Source organism: Scomber japonicus, chromosome 6, assembly GCF_027409825.1.
Source record: "Scomber japonicus isolate fScoJap1 chromosome 6, fScoJap1.pri, whole genome shotgun sequence".
NCBI lineage: Eukaryota > Metazoa > Chordata > Actinopteri > Scombriformes > Scombridae > Scomber > Scomber japonicus.
Window position 1 is genome coordinate 19786108 of NC_070583.1, and position 26520 is coordinate 19812627.

At 41.2% G+C, this 26520-nt stretch overlaps 1 protein-coding gene across 1 annotated transcript; it reads left to right on the plus strand.

The window, feature by feature from the left end:
- Positions 1-2950: 2950 nt before the first annotated feature.
- yap1 (Yes1 associated transcriptional regulator) lies at positions 2951-25674 on the plus strand. Its single transcript, XM_053320908.1, has 8 exons — positions 2951-3654; positions 4911-5146; positions 14387-14505; positions 15291-15404; positions 20165-20334; positions 22729-22856; positions 24010-24122; positions 24804-25674. Exons 1-8 carry the CDS (start codon positions 3454-3456, stop codon positions 25037-25039), a joined length of 1317 nt encoding a protein of 438 aa, XP_053176883.1. The 5' UTR covers positions 2951-3453; the 3' UTR covers positions 25040-25674.
- Positions 25675-26520: the final 846 nt, after the last annotated feature.

Genomic DNA, 26520 nt, shown 5'->3' on the forward strand with positions numbered 1-26520 from the left:
ATGTGATAAGAGCTGGAAAACACTTTATCTGGATAGATCTGTGCTTTAACTTATTTAAGTGTTACTGAATCAAAAATGTGTTCAGTAGAGAAAACCAGCTCAGCCAAACAAATGGGCATCAACTCCACCTTTCTTTTCACGCACTGAATCTCAATACAATGTACTGTATTTGTATAAAAGATCAATATTAACAAAGTAAAAACATGTCCTATTCATTAATTATACTGCATTTACTTGCAGTGAGTGATTAAATATGAGTTAAATATGAGCAGCTAAATAATGTACAGTCTGTGGTCATATTTACACAGCACACTTTTACTGAGAATACTCAAATCCCTTAAATCTCTTTCTTTTGGTCCTCTCCTGTTAATAATCAGAGTCATTAAACCACACAATGGTGAACTTAATGACGTTTAAGCCTCATCCAAAGCAACACCCAGAAACTCAACCAGAAAGAGTGTTGAAAATAAGCGAAGACGTTTCCAAAGATGCAAGTCAGAGCTTGTGCTTTGGTCTGTTGTGAAGCTTAATCTTGAGTATGTTGTCATGTTTTGTCACAGTCCATTTAACATGCAGTGAATGGGTGTTTGGTCTGGTGTAGTTTCTGTAAAAATAAATAATTAGTTGGGTATTTAAAATAAAACTGAATTGGTAGCAGGTTACAGCTATGTTCAACTATTTTCACATTAGAATACATCATATTTAAATGAATTAACTTTGGTTTGAGAGTTTTATTGTGTGAAAACACTGGTTTGGTGTATGTAGGGGGATTGTATAGTGTGGGAAATACAAAACAGTACAAACCAACATAACTCATATCAGATCATCATCCATTTTAAAGGAAGACAGGCAGAAACATATTTGTGTGTGTGTGTGTGTGTGTGTGCGTGCGTGAGTGAGACTGAAAGAAAGGAGGGGTGGAGGTGGAGGGGGTGCCAGTGTTAATATTTATTATGAACCAATACCCATAGGCTGTATTTACCTGTTAATAACTGTAGGGGGCGCTTAAACTCCCATCCGCCCATCTGTCTGTGGCAACACCGTGCGTCACTACATCTGATAATAACACCACCAGACCCAAAGCGCTTGGAACAGAGGTGACCGATATAGCCGGCCTGCATTTCAGGAGTTCACAGTAATAAAACTTATGAAATCGTTTATGAACTTGTTGACACCCCCAAATCCAGAACGAGATGAAGCTGCTGCCTCAGAGGAAAAAAATGAAGAGATGTTGACTAAAAGTGACCAATCTGCTAAGTGGGTGGTCCCCTCGGGGGCCGCCGGGAAGCTGCAGACCATCTCTTTAATGTGTCTGAGTGCGTTACAATGATGTGAGAATGACCACTTTAACCCAAACAATGGACATCTCTTGACTGGCAGCATGTGTGCACAGACCGTTTCATTCATACATCAAAATATGGAAGGCCTATTGCACCGAGCATCAATTATTTCACATTAGAAAGTCCTCAGACAATTGAACGATGAATTATAATGCGCCTGGCACAGTGAAAATAACACATCACTTATGAATCCCTGCAGGACAATTATAGGGATATTATACTGACATTATTAGCTTGTATTAAGTATGATGGATTGTTAAAAATACACTATAAATGTCACTTTACCAGAAGCAATAATATCACAAGTGGAATGATGCGTATTTTACACTCTTTATTTCCATAATGTTAGATGTTTCAAAGTTGCTGAAGTGTCAAAAAAAAGTTTCAAAATAATTATAAAGAATAAATTAAATGTATAACAGTAAATGAACAAACTTATCTCGAGACGTGCATCTGTTTAAGCATGAGCGTGTGTGTGTGTGTGTGTGTGTGTGTGACTGGCAGGGCGAAGCTCTTAATCTGTTCATCGGGGCTTTACATTGTCTGCGGGAATTTAATAGGGCTTCATAATCATTCATTCAGTGGATGTATGGGAAAAAGAGTTGAAACAGAGCCTCCGTATCCAAAGAGAGTGGATCTTGACAAAATGATTTCTCAATGGAAGAGGGGCCTCATTAGCATAACAATTGTGGGAACTGCATGGATCTAGTTTTCATGAGCACTGTAAAAAAAAAAAAAAAAAAAAAAAAAGAGAGAGAGAGAATAGTTGCCATTACACATTATGAGAGAAAGTGTGGTTTTAGATAATTGATAAAACCATCCAGTTGTGAATGCTGTCTCATTATTTATAGACAGTATGTTTAATACTTTATGTATTAAAAAAATAAAGTAGTAAAAAATGCTTTAGATCATGTATTACAGAACCTCCAAAACAAATATAAAAATGCATAAATCAAACAAGAATTTGAAACAGTTATGGCAGAATTGTTGCTTGGTTGAGATTTTAATGTCACTATGACTAGACTAAAAACAACTCTGTGTGCACATTTTGGGGTCAAAAAGTTGAACAAATGATGAAACTGGCATGGATATGTATTTCTATTTACATAACACTGTTGGTTGCAAATGGGCCACTTGTAAAGTGTCTCCAAGTGGACTCCAGGAATCTGCAGAGGTCCTTGACAGGATAATGAAATGCAGAAATTGTTGTCTATTTAATGATCTAATTAATATGTAAGAATGACCCACCCATTATTAAATCAAGAATAAACAAGTCATCATGTAGACTGTTAAAGTTGTGTGAAATAATGTGAGGGTTATATCATTTTAAAAAGCTGTAATGTAGAGTTGAACTATTTAATTTAATTTATTAGTTTTAAATCAAAATGAGTATTTAGTGCTAACTTTCTAAATAACTGTGGAGGCCCCTGAGCTTGCACGGGCCCATATGGGCTACACTGACTGTACCTTTAAAGACTCTTGTCCCAATTAAGCCTAGCCCCGCCTCTGGAGCAAGACATCCCATGAGTCATAAAGTTTGATACCCTGCCCAAAGTTTAGACTCGACTGGAGCAAAACTTTTTTTTTTTTTCTAGAAAGTGAGCGGCGGAGATTTTTTCTGCGAGCTATGAATCTTTTTTGTAAGAATATTCCCTAACAGCGTCGACTTGGCCGAAACACGGAAAGCTGGGACAGTTTCAGCCAAGCGTTTGATGTGTTTTTTTCCGTCATTTGTGTCTGCGTTTGCGTTTTTTTTTTTTTTTTTTGGAAAAGTTGGGGCCAGGACGACAACATAGATTCCAGTGTGGAGTAGATATGCGCTTTGTTACATTCACAAGTATGCCAGCAAGAAACTACAGGAAAACTTTGTCTTCCACTGCAGATTTCGACAGCTAACACACTTTGGAAGAAATTAAAAGCAGTCGACTTTGAAACTTTAGAATGACCCGGGATAACTTTTACTGACTTGTCGTCGAGATTTCCAGATTTCCTGCTGCGTGAAAGAAAGGAGAAAAAAAAGTTTGGGATTGGCTCAAACTTCTTTTTTGTGAGTTTCTGACCGCCACATTCTTGGACATACACATACACACACACACACACACACACACATACAATGGATCCGAGCCAGCATAACCCTCCTGCGGGACACCAGATCGTCCATGTACGGGGCGACTCTGAGACCGACCTGGAGGCACTTTTTAACGCCGTGATGAACCCGAAAAACACCATCGTGCCCCCTTCCGTGCCCATGAGGATGAGGAAGCTGCCAGACTCCTTCTTCAAACCTCCTGAACCAAAGTCCCATTCCAGACAAGTAAGCCCGCCCTGTCTTTCCTCTGCCCCTTCCCAGAAATCAGTATTAAAGCAGGGCCCATGTAGAGGGGGCTCAGGCCTACAGTGAGGTACTGGTGGAGCCACTTCATAGTTACACTTACGGCTACTTTGTTTAATCTTTATGATATAACTGTTGTGACTTCATTGGTTTGTTGTCATAACCCAAAGTGTAGGAAAGTTTTTTTTTGTTTTTAATTAAAGGCTGACAAACATTGGCCCTCAACTCTTACACATTTGACTTTTCCCAACAACTAGTAATTACTTTATTATTATTCTAGGCTGTTTGTTTGGCCTTAACTGTCTTAATTAGTGAAAATGTGTCCAAGCAAGCAATGAGCACTTTATTGTAGTTAAAGTGAGTGAGTTGTCAGGTTGGCTGAACATATACAGGATATGTGAGCTTCCACAGGATATGTGTTTTGGACTGTATAGAAAGTCACAGTCATGTGGAAATGATTAAATCAAATGACTCACAGAAACTGAGTTCACTTAATCGGGATGACTTGCAATCAAGAAATCATATGATGGTTGAATTTGTCCTATTTACCTACCCAACCCAACCCCCCCCCCACCCCCCAAAACACCCTCCTTCCTCCCCCACCCACCCTCATACCGTCTCCCACAACTGTTGCTTGTGGTCTCTCTGGAGTGCGCATGTGCCGTTGTGCAGCGAGTCTGCGCTCTCCCTTCTGTTAAACACAGGGCCAGGGTCGCCCCCCACCCCCCCCCCCCCCTCCCGTGCCTAAACATTACACTCTAACTTGTCTCCACACGAACAGAACTTCCTAATATGAATTTATTTTATCATATGAAAAGTGACTGAAATGTTGAGTCAGGGTTATGTATGTAGACTCCCAAGTAGTTATATCACCAATCTTGTGATATAACTGTCTTTTAGTTAACTTTAAACTTACTTTATAAACTTCATATTTTCTGTTCAAAATGAAAATACTATTATACTTGTATGTATTTATGTATGTATTTATTTATTTATTTATTTATTTATGTATAAATACACACACACAACTTTAATGTTATTTGTTTAGTGTTATATCCTCTCAGTTATCTTATAATAAATGATTGTTTAATTTATTATAACTAATCTACCTTTTTTTAGGTATTCAAACAAACTTAGAATCAAGTTTATTTCTCTTTTATAATTATCTAATGTGATCTAAGTGAAATAACCTTTTAAAAAGATGCCTTCATGCTGACTCTCTTCTAACTCCAACACAGGCAAGCACAGACGCTGGGACAGCCGGAGCACTCACCCCCCACCATGTTCGTGCACACTCGTCCCCTGCCTCCCTGCAGTTGGGAGCTGTTTCTGGTGGCTCCCTGTCTGGCATGCCCCCAGCAGGTGCCTCCCCTCAGCATCTCCGTCAGTCTTCTTATGAGATTCCTGATGACGTGCCCCTGCCCCCAGGCTGGGAGATGGCCAAGACCGCCTCCGGTCAGAGATACTTTCTCAAGTAAGAATGCTGGCAACAACTGCCAACACTGTGTCTCCACTCATATAGTCAGATTGAAAAAAATCTTGAAAGTGGCATTTTGTGGTTTTTAAAAAAAGAATGGAAGGCTTTGAAAGTAGATGGAAAATCTTATGGGCGTATATCACATAAAATCATCTGCACACCTCAGGCCCTTAATATATTTATTATACCCAACTGTCAAAACTTCTGCATCCTGACAAAGGACATGTGATGGATGTTCTTAGCGAGGCAGCTTTAAAATGTATAAATGATTTATGGACCTGACAAGATCAGGATTAAGAAATTAGGTATCTCTGATATTTGATGTTAACCAGCCGACTATCTTACCCCTTTTATGGAAAATTTTAAAGAAAGACCTGGTTTCTTTTTATCTTATCTCAGAGTTTAACAAGTCGAGATGAATCACTGCAGTGTGTCCAGTGTGCAATAAAATTGTATTTAAAGCTGTCAATACCTAAAACAACAGAGATCGTGATAAGAAAACAGTATTTTTTTAGGTTTAATGTAACCAAACCTTTCAGTTTTGCATTTATGTAGCATTACAATCTCAAGTTGAAATGATGTTTTACAATCTATAGACTTGGAGGGAAAAGTATAGTTTCCACTAGTGACCAGGACCAAGATGAGTCCATGTTACCAGAGAGGCGACAGGACCCTCATACTACAGCTCTGTTCGGTGTACATTATGCTGACAATAATTAGCAAATCTGCTACAGTGCACAATGTTGACCAGTGTTCTCTAAAAGAGACAATTGCAATAGTTAAATTGTAGGTTATTAAATTTGGTGGCCTCAGCAAACAAGAGCAGTCTTTTGAGGGACTGCTGCTGTATGTAGTGTTCCTTTTCTTGGTCTCAGGTTTCAATAGAAAACAATGGAGCACTGTAGCTGCCCTAGACAGAAAAAGACAGACAGCTCTGCAAAACTCATCTGCTAACCAGCAGATCTCTTCCATAGTAACCATCCAAAGAAAACTTAAGAGTAGTAGGTGAAATAGCAGGTATACCAGAGGACTTAGCGCAGTCACAGTATCCTTTTAGTTTGCATGTTTTTCTGTTTAGTCTTTATGCTTTTAATACATTGACTGTGTAGTTCTGTGAAGGAATGAATTAAATCATTTATACAAGTTGATGTCTGTCAGCAATTTATCTCCAGATAATCTGCACATTACGAAAAAAGTTCTAAAGTTTATGAAACACGTAGCAGCTCGTGTTTAGAGACAATTTGACATTTAAAGTCATCATTCCTACTTTTCTTAAAGGCACAATTGTAGTTCAAGGGAATATAGCTTTCTGACACAGGGTCTGAACAAACATGATAGCCTCAAATTTACTAGGATCAAAAAAGAACTTTCAGTACCAGATGTTAGAAGGCCTCACATCTGGAGAACATCTGGCCCTGTTTTTAGGAGGCTCTTCTAAAATTGTACAAAAAGGACGGTGGGGGTGGTGGGGGGGGGGGGGGGGGGGGGGGGCTATTCTCACAAGAGTCCCTCATTGCTGTTGTTAAGAAAAGGTGTGAATGCACTTCCAGACAATAAAGCAAATTTCCGATAATAAATTAAAGTTCAGTTTGGGAAATCAAATCTTGCTGCATTATTGATTTTTAGCTGCTCTGAAATTAAAACTATATGCAGTGTTTCATGTGTTTTTATAACAATTGGGTAAATGTCAGTTTGAGTTGACCTTTTTTTTCTGATGTTACTTTATGGACTTGGAACAAAACTTGGCCCTGTAAGGAGCTGTTTTTCATCTGGCATGTTTTACTACAAGAGTAAATGTTGTGTGCTGTGTTTGTGTCCAAGTAAAGAAAACTGGAGGAGACATCTTCCATACACCATCAAAGTGCAGATATTTGATCTGGAATAAAAGCCTCGGCAGAGCTGCTGGAAAAGACACTCCCCTATTTATAAACAGGGGTTGTCTGACAGAGAAGTGTTGCAGAAGGAGTGAAGCAGAGCGAGAGAGAGAGAGAGAGAGAGAGAGAGAGGCGCAGAGTGTATGTGTGTGGGTGGGTGGATGGACAGGTGGGGGTGGGGAGGCAGTCACCAAGTAGCAGAGCTGAATAGAGCAGAGAGCAGGGTCTCACATTTCACTCAGGTGTCCTCGCTTGTCCCTATAGCTATATCAATTCAGGGTGAAAGGGTTTTTTTTAGGAATCAGTTTGTGCTCTCCCCTCTGTTGTTTATTAGTACACTATAGCAGCCGAGTTGGGAATGATCGGCGTCTGTGAGTCACAACAGCCCCAGAGATGCCGATGTCCCACTCCCTTTAAGATCCAGGCTCGTCTTGGTATGAATGGAGCCGTGGCGTTGTGATGGTGCCTCTTTTGTGTCAGTGGAGTTAAATGGCAGCCATGTAGAGATGACTAGAAGAGGGGCCAAGAGAAACTCCGGCCCTCCCTTTGTCCCAGCAGTGAAACAGTGATCTTTATTCAGACCACAGGCTTGTTGAGACTCATGTGAGCCTTCCCAAAATAGACAAATGTCTGACATGAAGTTTAAAGATGGCGATGAGAGGGCAGCACTCTTTAGAGTTTTACATCTAAGATGTCAGGCTAGGAGGTTAGTGTAAATTCTAATCAGTAAGAATTAATGATTGACTCTTGTGCCAGTGTTACAGTACTTATGGCTTTAGTTTGGCCTGTTCAATGTTTTCTTTTTTTTCTTTTGAAAAAATATGAAACTTCTACTGTGAATTATTGGATACTTCATTCCCCAGATTTTTTTTGCCAGATTTTGATGATATGTGATTTAAGAAAAAGTCCTCAAACATTCTTTATTTCAAGCTTGTTAAATGTGTTGATTTTCTCAGTTTCTATCATCACAAATTGGATTTCAAACTGTTGGTCAGACAAAACGAGCAATTTGAAGATGCCATCTTGGCCCTGTGTAACTGTGATTTAAAAAGAAATCAAAAGTGGAAATGATTGGTAGTTTCAGTTCTAATGAAAATAGGATTTAGACATGAGAAATGTCTCATGTTGTTGCAAAATTGTAGTTTAGGTTTGGCTATTTGATCAAAAACTAAAACTTTAAGATGTGAGAAGACTTGTAGAATGTCAACAAAGTCCTTTGACCTTTCCTCCTCTTTCTTCCTGCAGTTTGTGGTGGCCTTTGATTTATGACAGCAGGGGCAGGGAGGTTGGGTCACCTTGCTTGGTGCTGGACGGGGGCAGGGCAAGTCTCTTGGGCTGGGTCATAAACTAATGAAGGTTTCTAATTTAGACACACGGGTGAACTAGGAGGGGTAATCACTGTTTCCGGACGCTTATTAAATGCAGCTTTGAATAAGCTTTTAGTCCGTGGGAAGTCAGCCTTAAGCAGAGGAAAGCTTTGGGGGTGTAGCTATTGTTTGCCTTGAGGGGCAGGTAGAGCCATGTGTTGATGGACACTTTTGTCTTTGCCCAATTGGATTTTAAACTGTTTTGATGAGAGTGGTTTCCCACATCATGGCTGACTTGTGTCTTTGCATATTTAAAGTAACGTAGAATGATTATAAAATTTAGCTTTTACTTGAACATCCTGAATAATGTTGCACTAAAGACTGTGGAAGCCTGTTAGAGGAAGAAATAGTGTAGAAAAGTAGAAAAAGTGTTTATTTGTTTACTTTGTTATAAGCAGTAGATATATCTTTGTTGTTCTCATGTGGACCCTCAGATTATGTTGAGAATTCAATCCCACCATTGTACCTCAGTTATATTTAGCTTGTGTTGCAGAGGAATACTGGGTTCCTTTTAAAAAAATCTCCCAATAATTTCCAACTGAGTGATGGAAAACTACCACTGTATTTATTTAGCTCAGCCCCTTGAAACATGGCAACACTGGGACTGCATGTCAATATACCGACAATAATCAATAATCATTAAGTTAAATAACTTGAATTAACTCAAATTAACATCAGCATGAATATACACCAAACAAATATTTAAATCTAATACCCACAGTACATTGTGGGACACACACATGCAGTGGTTGTTATCTGTCTCAACCTCCAGATGTTTGCCTCATTAGTGTCATTGCTATGTGAAATGAAGTTGTCACGTACCTTTCCTACATTTTAAATTTGCGCTACGTTTGTCCTAGACATTGATATCAGTTTTACTACTTGGCTAACGATGATTTGATACTCATCTTGACATTTCATATCAATTGTTATCTGAACTTCTGAGCCTAGAAGTGATAAATATGCAAATTGGATTTCATGCGGAGCTGTTTTGAACTGTGGAGGCTAAGTCAGTCACAAATGGTGCTGGGAAGACTGGGCAGTAAGCCTGCGTGAAGCCCTCATTTGGAGAAACTTTGTGTTTGACAAACTTTTGGTTTATTGACCACACACAGACAAGACCCTTCCTGTTCAACTGGGGCCTGTCAGCTCAGTACACAAATGGGACTGTGAGAAAGTCAAGCTAGTGTTTACCAAAGTCTTGATGTAACACCTCTGTCCCAGACATCAATGCCTCCACTGTCACAGAGGGCATCTCCACAGAGATGTAGTATCTGAGAAGTGGGCCTTCTCAGGTGGGGCGGGGGTTTAGACTCGCCAAAAGTACTCCACTCCTGGCAACCAAAGCACTTGAATAACAAAATAAAGAAACATTTTTACACATGTTGCAGCATGCATACAAGTATCGCTATTTAAATGTATGTATTTAACTAGAAATGATGCAAAGGAGTCTACAAACGTATTCAGTTTAGTTTTTATGTAAAGTTTGGTCAATATAATTGGCCACAGTTTTAGCTAAAGAAATATAAAATCTTCAAGAAGTGACCAAATAATCTTACAAGGCACTCCCTAAAATTACACTTTAATCATTGTGTTTACTGAATTAGTCTATGGACAAAAACAGAGTTTAAAGCTACACTCACAGTCCTGGTGCTTTGTGAATTAGTTGCTTCATTAGGAAGTATGATGATACAAACCCTTCTTCAAAGGGAAACCTATAGCCACAATAGGGTCACAGAGGTTGCCCCAATAATCTCTCTTGATGATGTCCTGCTGATAGAGAGGCAGCCAGGCATCCCCGGTCAACCAGAGTGGAGGTGGTCATCCTCATCTTAGAGGCCTGATTACATCTGGCCTCCCTCAGTGCGCTCTTTAGTCATCGGCTTCAACCACCTCCCAAGCATATACTCCCTGGGTGGAGACCCTGTAGCCCGAGGATCCCATTTTTAACATTTGACAACTCAGCTGTGGGGCGTGTTTCATCATTGCTGCACTCCCCATAGCTTCACTCCCCCGTTTTACACCGGTGAAGCACTGCTTTTGACATCTGACAGCTTATCGAGACAATTTCAGTGGGATAAACAGTCATTTTACTGGATATCTAGCTTTGATCTGCCTTTTTGGCAGGTAGCAGAGCTTATTCAGAGACGTGACTTATTTTTGGTGAGATAGTTCTCCTCAAAGCCAGATGTAAACACCACAGTATTCATGGGCGTAAACAGGCCGTTTGTGTGTTGGGAAGTTTGTCATACTGCTGTAATCGGATGAGTATTCAGTGTTCAGAATTGTTGACTTGGATCTCCTTAAAGATGTAGAACTTTTAGCTCTTTGAAGCTAAATCTTGAATGTACATGGAACTACTGATTGGGGATCAGCTTTGTCTTGAATTATGTTAGTATGGTAAAAAATGGGAAAAAAAAGAAAAGAAATAAAAAGTAAAAGTGGACATGCTCCAGGTCTTATGTAATCGACCCTGAACGGAAAAGTTATGTGCCAAATCATTTAAGCAAAGTCAAGTTTAGCCTTGATGCGAAGGGTCTCCCTCCCTCCTTCCCAGCAAGAAGTGCTTATAAATAACGCTGGCACAATAAACGCCACCTTGATAATTGGGCCATCAGTCAAGGATATGTCGAGTGCCTGGGTGGATCAAGAGTCCCACTATGTGCTCTGCTAAGCCACAGTCGACCATGATGACAGCTTGAGCAAAACTGAGCAAAAGTTAAGTCCCGCATTGAGGCCAAACGACTTGATAACTGTCATGTTTGTACCACAGTGCCCTTCTATGCTGCAATACGTGGCCATTTGTAAACTGTTTCCCATGAAGACGCTAATGATGGGTGTTTTTTTGCGGTGATTCAGACCTCCAAGCATCATATTAAGGCTATGTCATTGTTTTCTCTTTTTTTTTTGGCTGGTCATCTAGAATAGGCTCACATCTCGGACCATCTCGCTGAAAACTGATCTTTTTTTTTGAAAGAGCTCACTAAAGTGATGGAATTTGGAAGAAAATGGTACTGTGTTGCTGTTATTTGTGCATGTGGTCCAGTTTTAGGAATCGTGACATGTTGTCGTCCTCCATTCTTCGTGCCTGCCTTGTTGACAACAAACAGCGCCTTGAAAATGACAAACTACTTTGCAGAAATAGTACCAAGCTGCTATTTCATCTCTCAAGGCTGGAATGGAAGCTGTAAAGTTTGCACCCATAAGAAAGATTAGCAGCAGTGTCAAGTGGTTTTAATTAAAGCTATAAATGATTCTAATGGTGGTCAGTTTGTGAATAAAGTACTAAAATGTCCGTAGACGTAGTATAATCCACGTTTCTGCTTGCTCTCTATCAATGTTCAAGTTGGTTAGCAACATGAATTCAAGCTGACCACAGCCACATTCATAACGGAACAACTGTGGAGTGTTTTTTTTTTTTCGTCGTAATGTTTTTGCATGACAACAATCTATTCGAATATGATCTAAAAATGTGGCAGGAACACTTTAAACATCTTACATTGTTTTCAAATGTAACAGCACTGTTGTGGACGAGGCCTGTCCCACAACCAGTTGGCTGTGTGTCCGCTGCCCTGCCCTGGGGATGGAGGTTGGGTGGGGGGAGGGTGCAGTGGCCGCCCCTGCTGAGCTCGCCGTGGTGTCAGAGACGTGTAAAGACAACACCGAGCAGTTGTGACCGTGGAGGTTGCGGATCATCAGCAATTCCTCACAGCAACTGGTGGCCTCCAGCCGTCCCAACAGTTGCCATGACATTGTTTTGTTTTATGTTTCGCCTGCAGGAAGCGGTCTATAGCTCTGACCATATAGAGTTCGGGGCAGATTGAGTGAATGGATTATCTTGTAGTTTTAAAACCTGGTGGATGAATTACTTGCTGTTGGTAACTCATTTACTAGTTCTCTCTGTCCTCGCACCCTTTGAATACAGTGCAGTGCTGACTTGGAAGCTGTCATAGTCCGTGGGTTTTATCACGAGGCTTTTGATTATCATCTCTGATACCTCTGTTTGGAACTGAAGCTTTGTTTACATCAGTTTTGATTGATAAGAGCTACAAAACTAGTGTTTGATAGAAAAATCAATAGCTGTTTCCTTTATCAGTGTTAAGAGAAGCCCAACATAAGGTGGCGTACTTAAAATAATTTATAATCAGAGATCTGGGAGGCTTTGAGGTTGTATATTTTCAGCTGTGTGCTCCAGTCGTCACATTTCTGTTCGGCATTGGTGTACCAGGATGTACAGGCCTCTCATTTACTATAACCCCTCCTTTTCCTTATCCCAGTGCTCTTCTCCCCCAGTCTCCTCCCCTGTTCTCCCCTCCTCTGTATAATAAATGTCATAGTTTCCAGAGTGGGAAGGAGGCAGCGAAGGGGGCAGGGCGGGCGCTCTGAGTGTAACAGGACCACAGCAACTCATGCAGCCAATGGAATTCAGAGGGATAGCTTCCGTTGATTTTTTCTTCTTTTCTGTAGTTGTATCACCCCGCTCCCTATGACCCCTCTTTCTCAAGGGGCCCCTCCAGTCTGAGCAGTTCCAGCTATTTTGCTTGGTTTGTGGTGTTTGTGTGCGTGTGTATGTGTGTGTGTGTGTGTGTGTGTGTGTGTGTGTGTGTGTGTGTGTGAGGGCTGGGGGAGGGTTTGGTAGGGGATTTGGCAGCTCCTTTGATCAGTAAAGCATAAACAAGAGGGGGCTTCAAAATGGGTTGCATTGTGTTGGGGGGAGGAGTGCTGAGTCAGGCCCTCTCGCTCTCTGGCCTGGGATAGAGAGTAGACAGGCAGGCTGGGATTACTGCAGAGGCCAAGAGAAACTCTGAATCTCTCACTTCACCCAGCTGTTCCAAAATCTGGGCTAATGGCACTTTGGGATCAAATTAACAGAGTTGTGAAGAATGGCAGCGTGTGGAAGAACACATCTACCAGAATACGGGGGGAGGGGAGGAGGGGGGGGGCTAATATTCAAATTCCACCACCAACAAACTCTTTATTGTGCTATGATGTAAATGTTAGAGTTGTGGTCTTGTATAAACAAGCTGCTGGAGTTTGGTGCCTGTTTGGAGTTGAAGTGAGGGCGGTCTCTTAAATGGGATGGTTCGAAAAACAAACGAAAAAAAAAAAGAACAAGTGAATAGTGGGGTTTTAGGTCGTAGCTCAGTCTGTGCTTTTGTCAAGCAGGTGAAAGCTTTGTAAATGTGGCGCCAGATTGTTAAAGCCCCTGACACTCCACAGTGTCCGAGCCGCTTCCAGGAAAAAAGGACCCCCTGCGTTGAGCCCTGGGACTGACCCTCCCTCAATAGAGAGGGTCCTGCTCAGGAGAGGAGGGCTTCCTGTATTAGCTTTCCATCTTAATCAAGCAACAAGTACCAACAAAGCACTAATTATCAATGCCTTCACAGAACGCAACACAATGCCCCCCTCCCCCGTTCTCCCCTGCTCCCATCCCGGTAAAGAGGAGCCATAAAATAGATGGAGCAACATTGTTTGATGTTACAATAGATGTTTTGAAACCAATCACAGCCTCTTTAGACATTTTCAAGAAGAAGTTTAGTAGCCTACCTACAGCTACAGATGTTAGGACTTGATTTATTTTCAGTACTGTTTTGGTTTTTTTGTCTTGTTTATTTATAGCTTCCAGTTTCTCCATTCTTGATGGCACATGATTTTTTTTAAAGTGAATTTATAAGGAAAAATATTTTAGTACAATCCAAACTGAGATTGAAAGTCTTATGTGAATCCATGTTAAATTGTGGGTTCAGCTTCAGTCCAAACAGCCAGAGCTGAGTTTAGCTTCCTGTAACAGTCATGGTTTACAGAAAGCAGGGTTTAGATTCAGTATTTTCATCAAAGAGCTTGTTGAAAGTGCTCTGAGTCATCAGTTCCTGCATGTGACCCGCTGTTTCACATTGATATGCTCTCTGGTTTGAACTTACAACTGAATCCTGGTAGAAACACATTGACACACTTTCTTTTTCTGACTTTGTATGGCTATCTTTGTCTCCTTACAGCCACATCGATCAAACCACGACTTGGCAGGACCCTCGCAAGGCCCTCCTTCAGATGAACCAGCCTCCCCAGCCCAGTTCTGTACCAGTGCAGCAACAGAACATCATGAACCCAGCCAGTGGTGTGTATATGTGGAGTTTTGTGAAATATAGTTCATCTATTGAAGCAGCACATTTCATCTATTACAAATGATCATTACTCAGGTTTTCCAGCATTAAACTCAGAATTACCATTCTTTGAGGCCTAATAGCTATTTCTGGGCATTTTCTTACTTTCATACAACATACAGTAGAAGTAAGGAGCAGTCTAGTCTAGTCCTTACATGTCACTAAGACTGTACCTTAGTTCTGTCCGTGCGGTAGGAATTTGCCCTAGGTGAGGTAAGACAGAGGTAGAACGTGACAGGTCCTGTCTGACATGTTTGGGAGCTCTATGACTCACAGAATACCAAGTTTAGAGATGAAGTATCTCTGAATTCTCAAATCTTTACTGCTCTACCTGCCAACCTATAGGTACATTTTAGAAAGAGCCTTATCTGATGGTTTGTTTGACTTCAGTGACATATGATAGATTTATTACATTCTCAATGGTAAAAAAAAAAAAAAAAAAAAAAGTGTATATATATGTATATGTGCTGCCATTTGTCTTGGATGTCTTTTTTCCCCTGTAGTCAGTTTATGTTTTGTCCCAGCAGGTGCAGATTAGCATCATATGTGATATCACCTCTACTGATATTTCACAATTGTGTATAACTACAATATTCTGTAATTATGCCCAATTATTATTATAATTATAGTTATTTAAGGCTGATATGTTTTGCTAAATTATAATGGAAAAATACAACTTTGAGCAGTGATTGAAACACCAGCCATCTCTTTAATGTTATTTTTTCCTTTTGTTCCTCAGGTCCTCTTCCTGACGGCTGGGAACAAGCTATAACATCAGAGGGAGAAATTTACTACATCAACCACAAGAACAAGACCACATCTTGGCTGGACCCACGACTTGACCCACGCTTTGGTGAGTTTGCTTTAGTCTATTTCTTAAATTAAGGTGGTTTATTAAAAAAAAACAAAAGTCCTTGTAGTTACTTCAAGTTAAGTTAGTTATTAAAACGAGTGTCACCAGCAACTAAGACATTGTGTTCTTGTGACAGCAGTTGACTTTTTGCGTAACAGAGTTCTGGCTAATCTATAAAAAATGTATCATCACAATTATAATAGTGAGCTATGTTGTGTGTGATTCGTGTTTTCATTTTAGTGTCCTACATTGTTTAGGCATGACTAGCCCACACCATTAGTTTTTGCAACCAGATTTCACAACCCCCACCCTCAAAACCAGCACCTAACCTTTTGTCAGCCATTTTAGTGTTGGAGCAACAGCTGAGTTGGCCATTAATCCCCCCCTCGGCCAAGCTAAAGTTTGACAGTTAGCTTTCGGTGTGTGTGTGTGGTGGCCCGGATTTGTGAATTAGTGACAGGACCAGGTACGTGTGGCGAGATTTCTCTGCGGCCATGGGAATGAGCTAATTCTTCTGTGTGTCAGGAAGACTTCCAGAGATGAAGGTTCCTGCTTATGTCACTCTGACTCCTTCACGCTTCAGGTGCCATCCCTTCATTGTGTTCCACAGGGAAGCTCATCCCCATTTCACATGTGTGAAGCAGCACGCAGCCTGTTATCCTGTTTAATTTTAGTGTTACTTTTAATCGAGCCTGGGCAGTTTTCTTTTTTCTTTTTTTTTTCCTGTAAGCAATTGTGCGTTCTGCTCTGAGGGCAGGCAAGAAAAGTTCAAAACAGAGTTGTAAGAGGAGCAGGGCAGCTGGGAAGAGACGGCGGCTCTGGTCGGCGAAGCTCTTTGAAGATTTATAAGTCTTGAACACACAAGGCTGCTGGGCCCCTGAAAGCGAGTTAGAGGGAGAAAGAAACCAAGTTAACTCATTATGTGCCATCAAACATCATTTTGTTGAGATAAAATCTTTGTTGTGCTAATGGTTCACATTTATACCTGTTGTTATGTTGGTCATATGCTGTTGTAGGTAAATTTTTGATAGAGCTATGTACATCAAACTACTTGATATTTAATTGAAATGTGGCTCTATGCTTGAAGGAAACCTAATTTTATTCCTTGTAGTTATTTTTTTTTAACAGATTTTGCATAGAAATGGGCTTCTCTATCAGGAACTGCTATACTGCTGCTATGTAGGTCTCCAATCATAAGCCAGCTGCTTTGATAATGGAGGCTAATTTGAGTTTTGAGAAGAAAAGCAGCGGAGCGCCTTTAACTGAGGGTTGTTGCCGGCTGGCTTTCCCCTGCGTGAGGCCCAGTGCAGGCACAGCCTCATTCTGGTCTAGCTCCAGACAGACTTGAATCTCTGCCAGGCCTCTTTATTCTGTGGTCCAACTCTTAATCTGTTCCAGACCTTTTCAGTCAAAGAGCTCCAATGTGAGAGGGGAGGTGGGGGGCAGGGAGAGGCAAGGCAAAAGGGGAAGAAAGAAAAACTGAGGAACAGAGGGAAAATGCCGACGGGATAAGCATGCATCCTCTTTAAGTTCCAAGGAGGTGGTGAGCAGTGAACAGCCATGAGTGCACTGTGGCTGAGTTCAAAAAGGGGCTGGCCTTTGTAGATATGTTGTCCTCTGAGTGTAGGAACTGCAGGGAAAAACACACTAGGATACTCGTGCACAAAAAGACAGATTTCCTGTGGGAGTTTAGTGTTTTGCTTTGGGGCTTTAATGTAAAGCCATTTGTCAAGCACATTACTACATAGTATGTCATGTGATGTTTTTTTTTTCTTTTTTGCCTCTGCTGTCCAAGTACTTCATTAGGAGAGATGGCAACCCAATATTGATATTAACAACATTAAATACTTTGAGGCTGTAGTGTGGCAGTTTAAAGGGTCAGTTCATAATTTTACTTGCACAACCCTTATTTATACACAGTTTGTTTTTGTTTTTTTAAGATTTCACTCCTTCCAGATGATTTTCATAAGAATTGAAGAAACAGAAGACTATATGTCTTTCAATGATAAGTTTTTAACTCAAATCAATAAAATGACAATATTTAAATTAATTTCAACCTGTTGTGTACAAAATGAACCCCTACACTGTTAATATTACCTTTTATAGACCGTTTTTTCCTGTCTCCTTGCCACATAAAGTCAGGTCAACACAGACTGGTTTTCCCTCAGGCCTCCCTGGAGTACAAGACAATAAAACGGTGCTTGCATCACATCCAGACTGTTTCTCCACTTTGCTAATCTTGACGTTGGAAACACAACACTTTCCCAAGGGGCCTTTTTTATAAAACTTGTTAAATCGACAGCAGACAAATATTTACAGAGCCTTCAAAGGTGCTTTGCCCTGGTTACACAGAACTTCCCACAGCTGGCACTCCCTCCACTCTACCTGCCCCAGGTGATCTTGTGGTGTAATATGCCTGCCAGTGTGATGGCCTGATAAGAGCTTGTGTTGCTGGCTCGTTGTGTTGCAGGGGTGCGTGAAGAAGACAAAAAGCAGACGGCATTAACTTGTCTCTTATCTCCCTGGCCCACCAGCTATCACCACCCGTATGTGCTGCTGACTTCAACCATCACTCCAAAACCACACAAATGTGCACACACACCGTCTTCACAGGCTGGACTGGCCTCCTTTTTTTTAATGCTATCACTCTGGCCCTGAAATGAACCTGTCCTTCGCTCCTATCTCATCCACAGATGTAACTCATGCTTCGATTTGCTCATTGTTTGTGCATACTTCCTTCAGTAACATTGGTTACTGTTAACTGTTTAGTCTGAGAGGGAGTCCTTGACTTGGTGGTTCAGTAAGAGCCCGACTGTAAGACTGCATTCATCAAAAACCCATGCCTTAAAGGAAAATTCCAGTCTACTACAACTTGGATTGTATTCACATAGTTCTGGCCATCGTTTCTCGCATCTATGATAACATTGTATTCAACAGAGTAATAGCTGAGATGTGGCAATAAGGCAGTATCGTTGCAACTAAGTCTGTAAGGGCAATACATGTGAAATGGTTGTAAACAAATTATCTCAACATCTTTATTTGGAGGTGAAACTGAAAGTGAGTTTACTGTCAGTAATAATTGCTCAATTCACAGAAAAACAGTGTGTGCACAATTATAGAAGTGAGGTATGTCAGGACTGAACTAATGTGTGGCCTTGTTAATCTTGCTCCATATGCCTCCTCTCACTTTTTAATGAGTGTTCTTCAAAGTGTGGGCCATAACAGATCTACAGCTGCTGACAAGGCCCATGCTCAGCTTTGGGAAAGTTTAATGGTGACCCATTGGTGAAGTGATCCAGCCACAAAAGGCTGCGGTATCTGTCTAAGATAAGAAGTAATACACTCTCCCATGGTTTCAGTTGATGTGTGTGTGGGAGAGAGGAGGCGGCTCTATGACTGTGTGTGTGTATGTGTTTGTGTGCATGTGCTGGGGTGGGGTTGTTGGGGGAGGCAGCGTGGAGGGAGGTAAGGGGGGGGAGGGAGGGAGACGGCAGGCAGGGCGGGGCATCCAGAGCTTCCCAGGGAGAGCCCTGAGCCACGGTTCATTCAGCTCCTGAGATAGTGTAAACAGACAGTGATTGAATGGTGATGAGAAAGGTGCCGGGGCGGGCAGGACAGGACAGATAGGCAGCCCTGCATGAAAATTGTGCCCCCGTCAAGGCTTTGTTTTGGTTGGTGCTTCAAGCGCATAAGCAAACAGGGACCCTCATTGGTTCCATTACTGTTACACCCCTCGCTGTCAAGCACATTTGCTTTTTTCTCCACTACAGTGATAAAACCTGTGACCTACTTTGCATGCATAGATTGCTGTGCTGCTTTATAGTCATGTTTATTAGACCCACCCCCGCTAGAGTAGAGAATAACAAAGATTTCACAGGGGAACAGCTGTGTTCTCAATTCACACACATTTGTTCTGATATTGTAAACATGTAGCTACCTTGTTTGCGCACAATGCAACCATGTTGGTTGGATGAAATAATTTTAAAGTTAATGGTGTTTATAGAACCTGGTGCCTATTTAAAATTAAATATGATTTGCATAATGTGCTCATATTGCATTCATTAAAATCGGCTGAAGTTGACCCATCAGGCCTGGGTAAAGAAGCAGTCAATCTTGAGGGATAATCTGATTTGTTTAGAAGGAAACAAAACGCACAATGAAAGGATAAGTCATGACTGATGCAATGTACAAAACTAACAAAGCCTGTCTTAGTCAGGGAGTGGGAGGGGATCAGGTCTTACAGGAATAGTGGTTGTTTCAGACACTTTGTGGAAAACTTGTGCTGGGACTTCCCTTGTCCTACACAACCTGCTGCACTAGCTCCATTCTTTTTACAAGTTCACCTCGTAGACAAAAACTCTACAAGTTGTCAGTCTTGTTATGCTGAGTTTAGAGGCAACCAAGTGTTACAAGGACTGGTTGCAGAAATGTTTTCACGTCCAATATTGAAAATTGTTTAGGCTTCACTTCAAGTTTCTGATGTAAAAACACATTAGCCTAAACAAAAAGTGGAGATGCTAAATAGAAAAGCCAGCAGAGTTTACCTGTTAACTTAAACTTTTAAAGTTGTGCCATGTGGTTTGGATATTTCTTTGCAGGAGAGAAGTGAATGCAAACTGTGTTCAGACAAAGCTGGAGCCTTGTTCATGTTTATATAAAAACACTTGCAAAGTTTATTTTTGCCATTGGATGTCACCATATAGTCCACTATACAGGAAATCATTCTTACATATCTGAACTTCTTTCTGTCTCCTCTACAGGCTTGAATCAGCAGAGGATCACCCAGAGTGCACCAGTGAAACAGGGAGGACCGCTGCCTCCTAGCATCCACAGTGCAGTCATGGGTGGCAACAACCAGATGAGACTGCAGCAGATTGAGAAGGAGAGGCTGAGACTGAAACAACAGGAGCTGCTTCGGCAGAGACCCCAGGTCAGGAATCACTATTAAAAACAGACAAAAATATTAAAAGACAAGCTCATATCAGAGAGGTCAAAGATGCAGTACCTTCAGTATGAGTCAACTATATACTGGAACTGGAACTATTCACTCACTGAACACAGCAAAATGATTGTTTTGTTAATTATAATGTACATCTTTCCTTTTAAATATGAGTCATCATTTGTAGGTATAGTGCTGAATCTTAAGCGTCTTTGGTCTTTGTTACACCACCCTACAATGAAGTCTCGTGAGTCATCTGTGGTAATTTTATTACTTCCTAACGGTGATGTGTCACAGCACTGCCCACACTGGGCGGTGCAACTGAGTTCAGTAGTTTACTCAAGGCTGTGTCATAACACCAGAAACAGAGCTTTATGATTATGGATGAGGGTGCTGGTGACTTTGTTTAACATGCCATTCACACGGACTGTTTAAAGTTCACAGTGTAGGAAGTGACCCAAGTGTGTACATGCACCAGGCTGCAGATGATAGGGGAAAAAATGATTGGGGCTGTCCTTACCGAAAATCCTCAGAGCACTGCTAACCTGGTTATTGTCATGTAAAGGAGAAATCTGGTTTGCAGAATTGGAGTAAGGGGTTTAGAGAACCCGAGTTAGCATAGACAGATTTTTTTGGCAGCATATACACCTGAACAGCTTTCTAATTGGGTACTTACACATGTGCAAAGCAAGTACTTCATGCATGTAAAGGCAGGTTTTAGGGGAACCAGTTTCTTTCACTGAATGTTTTTTTTAAAGATTTTTTTTTTTGGCATTTTTGCCTTTTTATTGGATATTGGGCAGTGAAGAAGCAGACAGGAAACAAGGAGAATGAGCGAGATGGGTATGACGTGCAACAAAGAGCCTCAGCTGGAATCGAACCAGGGACATTGCGGTTATGTGGTGTGCGTTTTCACCCCCATTTCACTTCTTTTTTCCTTTCTTGAAGTACTGTGTGTAGTTTTTATCTCCACCCTTCCTACCAGATTTCTGCTGGTGTCTTGCGTACATGTACGCAGTGAGTGATAGAAACAGAATTAATAAATGAAGCAAATAAAAAAACAGTTTAGTTGACTAAGCTCACTACTATTAACTGTTTTTAAAGATGATACATCAGCAGCTCAGTTATACAAACCTCAGACATTCACATTCATTAGTTTAAACAAAGAGTGTAATGAGAAAAAAATGTGGAGAGGGGACTGCAAACCTCACTATATCCAGGGTGCAAAATTCACTTTTTTGTCCACTGGCTAAATGTTCAAATTTTTCCAGCCAGTTACTCAATAACCAGTGTTGTTTTTTTTTGCTGGTGGCTGAAGCAAATCTACCACTTATTCTATATTTTAACATGTGGCTGGTGAAATTTTTTTGCCCTGATTGTCTCTGAGACCGTTGACTAGGCTCCAAAATTCTTGTAACTTTGGGTTGCAGAGGTTACACTGTAGAAACTTTCCAATCATGCAGGCTATATGTGCTTTTGTAGGGAGGTCAAATTTGGGGCAGTACTTGCCACACCCAAATGTATTTCACATGGCAGAAGTGTGATGAAGAACTGGTGGTGATGTATGGTGACTTGCAGGTGGCAGTCCAGTGCTGACACTGCTCAGTCATGCACAAAAAGACAGCCATAAACCATAAATGTTGTTTACAGTACACAGCCCTCATAATCCCTCTTAATCAAACCCAGATTGCTTACATGTGTGCACGAGATTGTGGGAGAGCTGTCATTGTTTGAGAAGGAAACACCTTTAGGTTACTGCTGCCAGTATTTCGCAAATAAAAATGGAAGGAAAAAACTACTTATTACTTTATAAAAGGGCTAATTTAAGACTTTTACTCATCTTCTGCCTCAGAGAACATTGTGTCCATTTATCCTCAACCGCAACCAATAAAAGCTTCTACTAACCAATTAGGGTGTCAAGCAGCAATTTTACCTCCTTTCTAAAAACGTTACATTCCATTGGCTAACTTCCTGTTTTCTGTGACCCTGTAAAAGTTTAATGATCTCAGAACAGTGATACTGGTCAAATCATTTCACCTTCCCATTCAAGGACTTCCATGGAAGGAGGCGAAAAAGAACATGACTTCATATCCTCAGCCTTATCTGATACAGCATGTGTAGAAAACAATTGTCTCCAACTGCGTTCGGCCCCACTTGTAATTTGACACTCTGTATGGGGAGAAATGGAGAGCAACATGTTGGCAGTCTGTTTGTAATTCCTAAATTCAACATTTTATGCAGTGACAGCAGAGCAAGCAGCGAGAATATTTCAGTTATGCTTTTGTTTTTGGTGAAGTTGTTATAATCAGCCTCTGAGGTTAGGGGTGGGGTTTTTCTTTTCATCTTTTTTTTTTTGCTTTATCTTTTTTTCTTTATCATCCACAGGAGCTCGCGCTAAGGAATCAGCTGCCTACCAGTATGGATCAAGATGGTAGTACGAACCCTGTGTCCTCCCCTATGGCCCAGGATGCCCGGACCATGACCACCAACAGCTCTGACCCATTCCTCAACAGGTTGGTTTCATGCTGAAGCCAGTACAAATAACAGGAAGTTTTCCCTTAGTACAGTACAGTACAGCCACAGTTGAGATGCACTGACCAGACTCCCTCTCTGGTTTAGCTCATCACAGTTCATGTATCCTGTTTGAGGGAACCTGTGTACTCGGCTCCCCGAGTTACACAAGTAGTAAAAACAGAAGGCCAGTCACTGGACTTAACCCTCTTCACATGGTAATGACTCATTCAGACCAGCAGGTCTGTGTGGAATTCATTGAACAATCATGACCTCTGGTGTACAACTGCTGCAATAAAAGGGAAAAGGAACTGAAATGGTGGTGAAAACCTTTTGAAAAGTGTATATAAAGCCACGACGTTCACAACTTGAGTAAAGACACAAAACTAGGAAAGAAAGAAAGAGAAAACAGGAGTGATCAGGAAAGGACAGGAAGATTTTCTCTCTTGTGAATGCTGCTCCGTGGTATTCTGGGAAATGGTTCCTTACAGTTCAAGCTTTGGTTCGTCTGCAAGTGGACAAAATGAGGAAAGAGCTGAATAGCAAGCAGGCCATGAGAACATGTGGTCCAGTCAGTAGACAGGCCAACCTAATCTCCCCTCCTCCCCCTGTTGCCTCCACTCCCCTGCTCTTACAATGGCCTCATTCATCCTGCCTCTGCCATACTCTGCCTACATATTTTTCCTCTGCTAATTAGTATAGGCTTGTCAAATGTCTTCTCTTTGCCTCTTTGTCTCTCTGTTGCCCCTTTCATCGTTGCTCTTTTTCCTGTATTCTGCAGCGAAGGTCGAAAAAGTGAAGCTCGGTTTCAGCTGGTGTCACTGTAGATTAGTCACTATAGTTCTTCAAATAGATATAACACTTTAAACGTTAATGTATGCAGGAAGTCTCTGAGGGAATTAAGGCCACACTCTTACTTTTCATAGCATGTATGCTTTTTGCTACAGTGTGTGTACTTTGTTGGATTGTTTAATTAGATTTAGATAGCTCAGTTTCAAAGTAGTGAACTTGAGGTCATTAAGATCAACTAAAACTCTGCTGACACAAAAAAGCTTTTCATTTCCTTTAGTTGTTTTCATGAAACTTGTGATATATAGTTATGATTGTACATAGTACACAGTTTTAACCCAGATTTGTTCATTTTTGTGTTTTCAGCGGGACCTACCACTCCAGGGATGAGAGCACAGACAGCGGCTTAAGTATGAGCAGCTACAGCGTCCCTCGCACTCCAGATGACTTCCTCAACAGCGTGGATGAGATGGACACAGGTGAGGCTGGAAACAAAGTCAATATGATCATTTGTCAGATAGTGCTGATAGTGTGTATTTTGACATCTTTCTATATAGATTGACAGTCCATGAGTTGTGTGCAGTTGGCATTCAGTTCATCTATAGTGGCGGCTTACTGTGCCTATTTGTTTTAATAATGCTGCGTTCACTGCATGTTGGCAGGATAGGAAGAAAAGGGAAGTGTGACGTTGTTCGAAGGGGTTGATTTATAACATTGATTGCACTCTCACGCTTGTCCAATAAAATGTACAACAGCAGCTAGCCTGGTTCTATCCAAAGTTAACATTCTGCCTACCAGCACCTCTAAAGCTCACTAATCATCATGTCGTATGTTGACAGTACAAAAAACAAAGTCTAAAAAGGTTGAGTTGGGGTTTTATGAGGGGGTTATGTGCCGGACTATTTCTTGGCCAGGCACAGTGGATTTTATTTACAATAAACAACTATCATGGTACGTTGACACTTGCGCAATTATTTCCACCATGTGGGCAATATCAAACCTGTCAGAAATGTCCGCGTTATTATAGCTAGGAGGCTAACATAGCCGTTTTTGGGCTGCTCATAGTTATTGTATGTTCAACATGATGCAAATGTGGTGTGGTTAATATCTCTGAATTGCTCAGTCAAATCATTTTAACATATTTTCTTTCTGCTCATCAGGGGACCCGCTTCCAACCTCCATGGCAACACAGCCCAGTTGTTTCCCTGACTACCTGGACGCCATCCCGGGAACAGATGTGGACCTGGGCACGCTGGAAGGTGAAAGCATGGCGGTGGAGGGTGAAGAGCTGATGCCCAGTCTGCAGGAGGCCCTGAGCTCTGACATCCTCAATGACATGGAGTCTGTGCTGGCAGCTACCAAGATTGACAAGGAGAGCTTCCTCACATGGTTATAGACGACCCGAGCAGGATGCTCCGTACTCCTCTCTCTACACTCTGAACTGCTGCCTGCTCTGATCTGTGAAGGATTCATAGATGCTTTTACAAGACATTTCAGCGAGCCTCTCTGGACTTCTGTCTCTGTCTCGGCGTGTATGGCCAACCTCTTTTGAGGCAGTATTGTTCTGTTCTTTTCACTGGTTTGTTTTCTCTTTATTTTGTCTGTGTCTTCAAGGCTGGCCCATGAACAGACAATTACCCAAGGGTCCCCAAATCTTTCACAAATCTGTCAGTGAATCTAGGGCATCTTTACCTAGAGCCGGGGTCGCTCCTTCCCCTGGTCTCCCCTCATAGCTGAGCTGGGCGGGTGCATGTGCTCTTCCGCAACAACTGCCATCATCAGTTATCGCTTGGAGTCTCTGGTGCCTCTTTTTCTTGCAATATAGCGTGACGAAGCACTACTTAATTGTGTTTGGGACTATTGCATCTAGCTTAAGTAGCTTTATATTTGGCCTTTACGTTTTTACTCTTTGTTTGTTTTCGACGAGCCTGAGAAACCAAAAATGATGTATTTGAAGCATAAAGAACAATACTGATTTGGAGTAAAGGTAATGTGAGGCCCAGTTTGGACATGTTGGCTTTGCTGGGGGGAGGGTGGGGGGTTGGGGGGGTGGGGTGGCATGCAGGTTTGAGCCTGGGGACCGACTACATTGCTGCTTGGCTGTGCCAGCAAGTCTAAGTTAAACATTTTGTTAGATCAAGTGCCTTCAGTTGTATGTTTAAGACACGAGCAACACGAACAACTACCAAGTTTCTGTAATGCAGCAATAAGCATTAAGCTGTATTCAGAAACATCAGCCACACTTTCCTCTATCCAATGTTCAGTTATCAAAAACTGTATTTTTTGTTTTATAAACACATTATAATGGGATTTAGGGATCTATTTTTTGTAACCCTAGCTTCTTTGTATCAGTCTTACCCAAACCTAATTCATGATTCATTCTTTGTTTTATCTTTTTAGTATTCTTTTATTTTAGATTACTACATGTGTATGATAGCTTAGATCAAATGGCATTTTGCTTTTTAGTATCTTTCATAGATGAGGTAATACATTTTTAACAGGGTAGACTGTTATCACAGCACATCGCTTCACAAGATGAAGTCTGCCAAGACACAGATTGATTCAGTTGTGGCTCGTTTAACAATTTAGCCGATTCTCTTCTTGTCTCTGATTTTACTATATACATATTAGTGTTATTGTTTATTTGTTGACACATGCAGCTTTTACTATCTTTCCTTGATGTTAAGATATTCCTAAACATTAACCAAAAAGGCAGGTCTCTAGGCTAAACAGAAACTATAGCTCTTTGAACAGTTAATCCTTGTGACAGCGTACAGTATACAAGGGTTGAATGTTTGAAACTGTCTTCCTGAGAGGGAGATCGAGCCCTCTGTGCTATATTGTGCTGTGTGAGATGAAGAGTTTATTATAGACTAC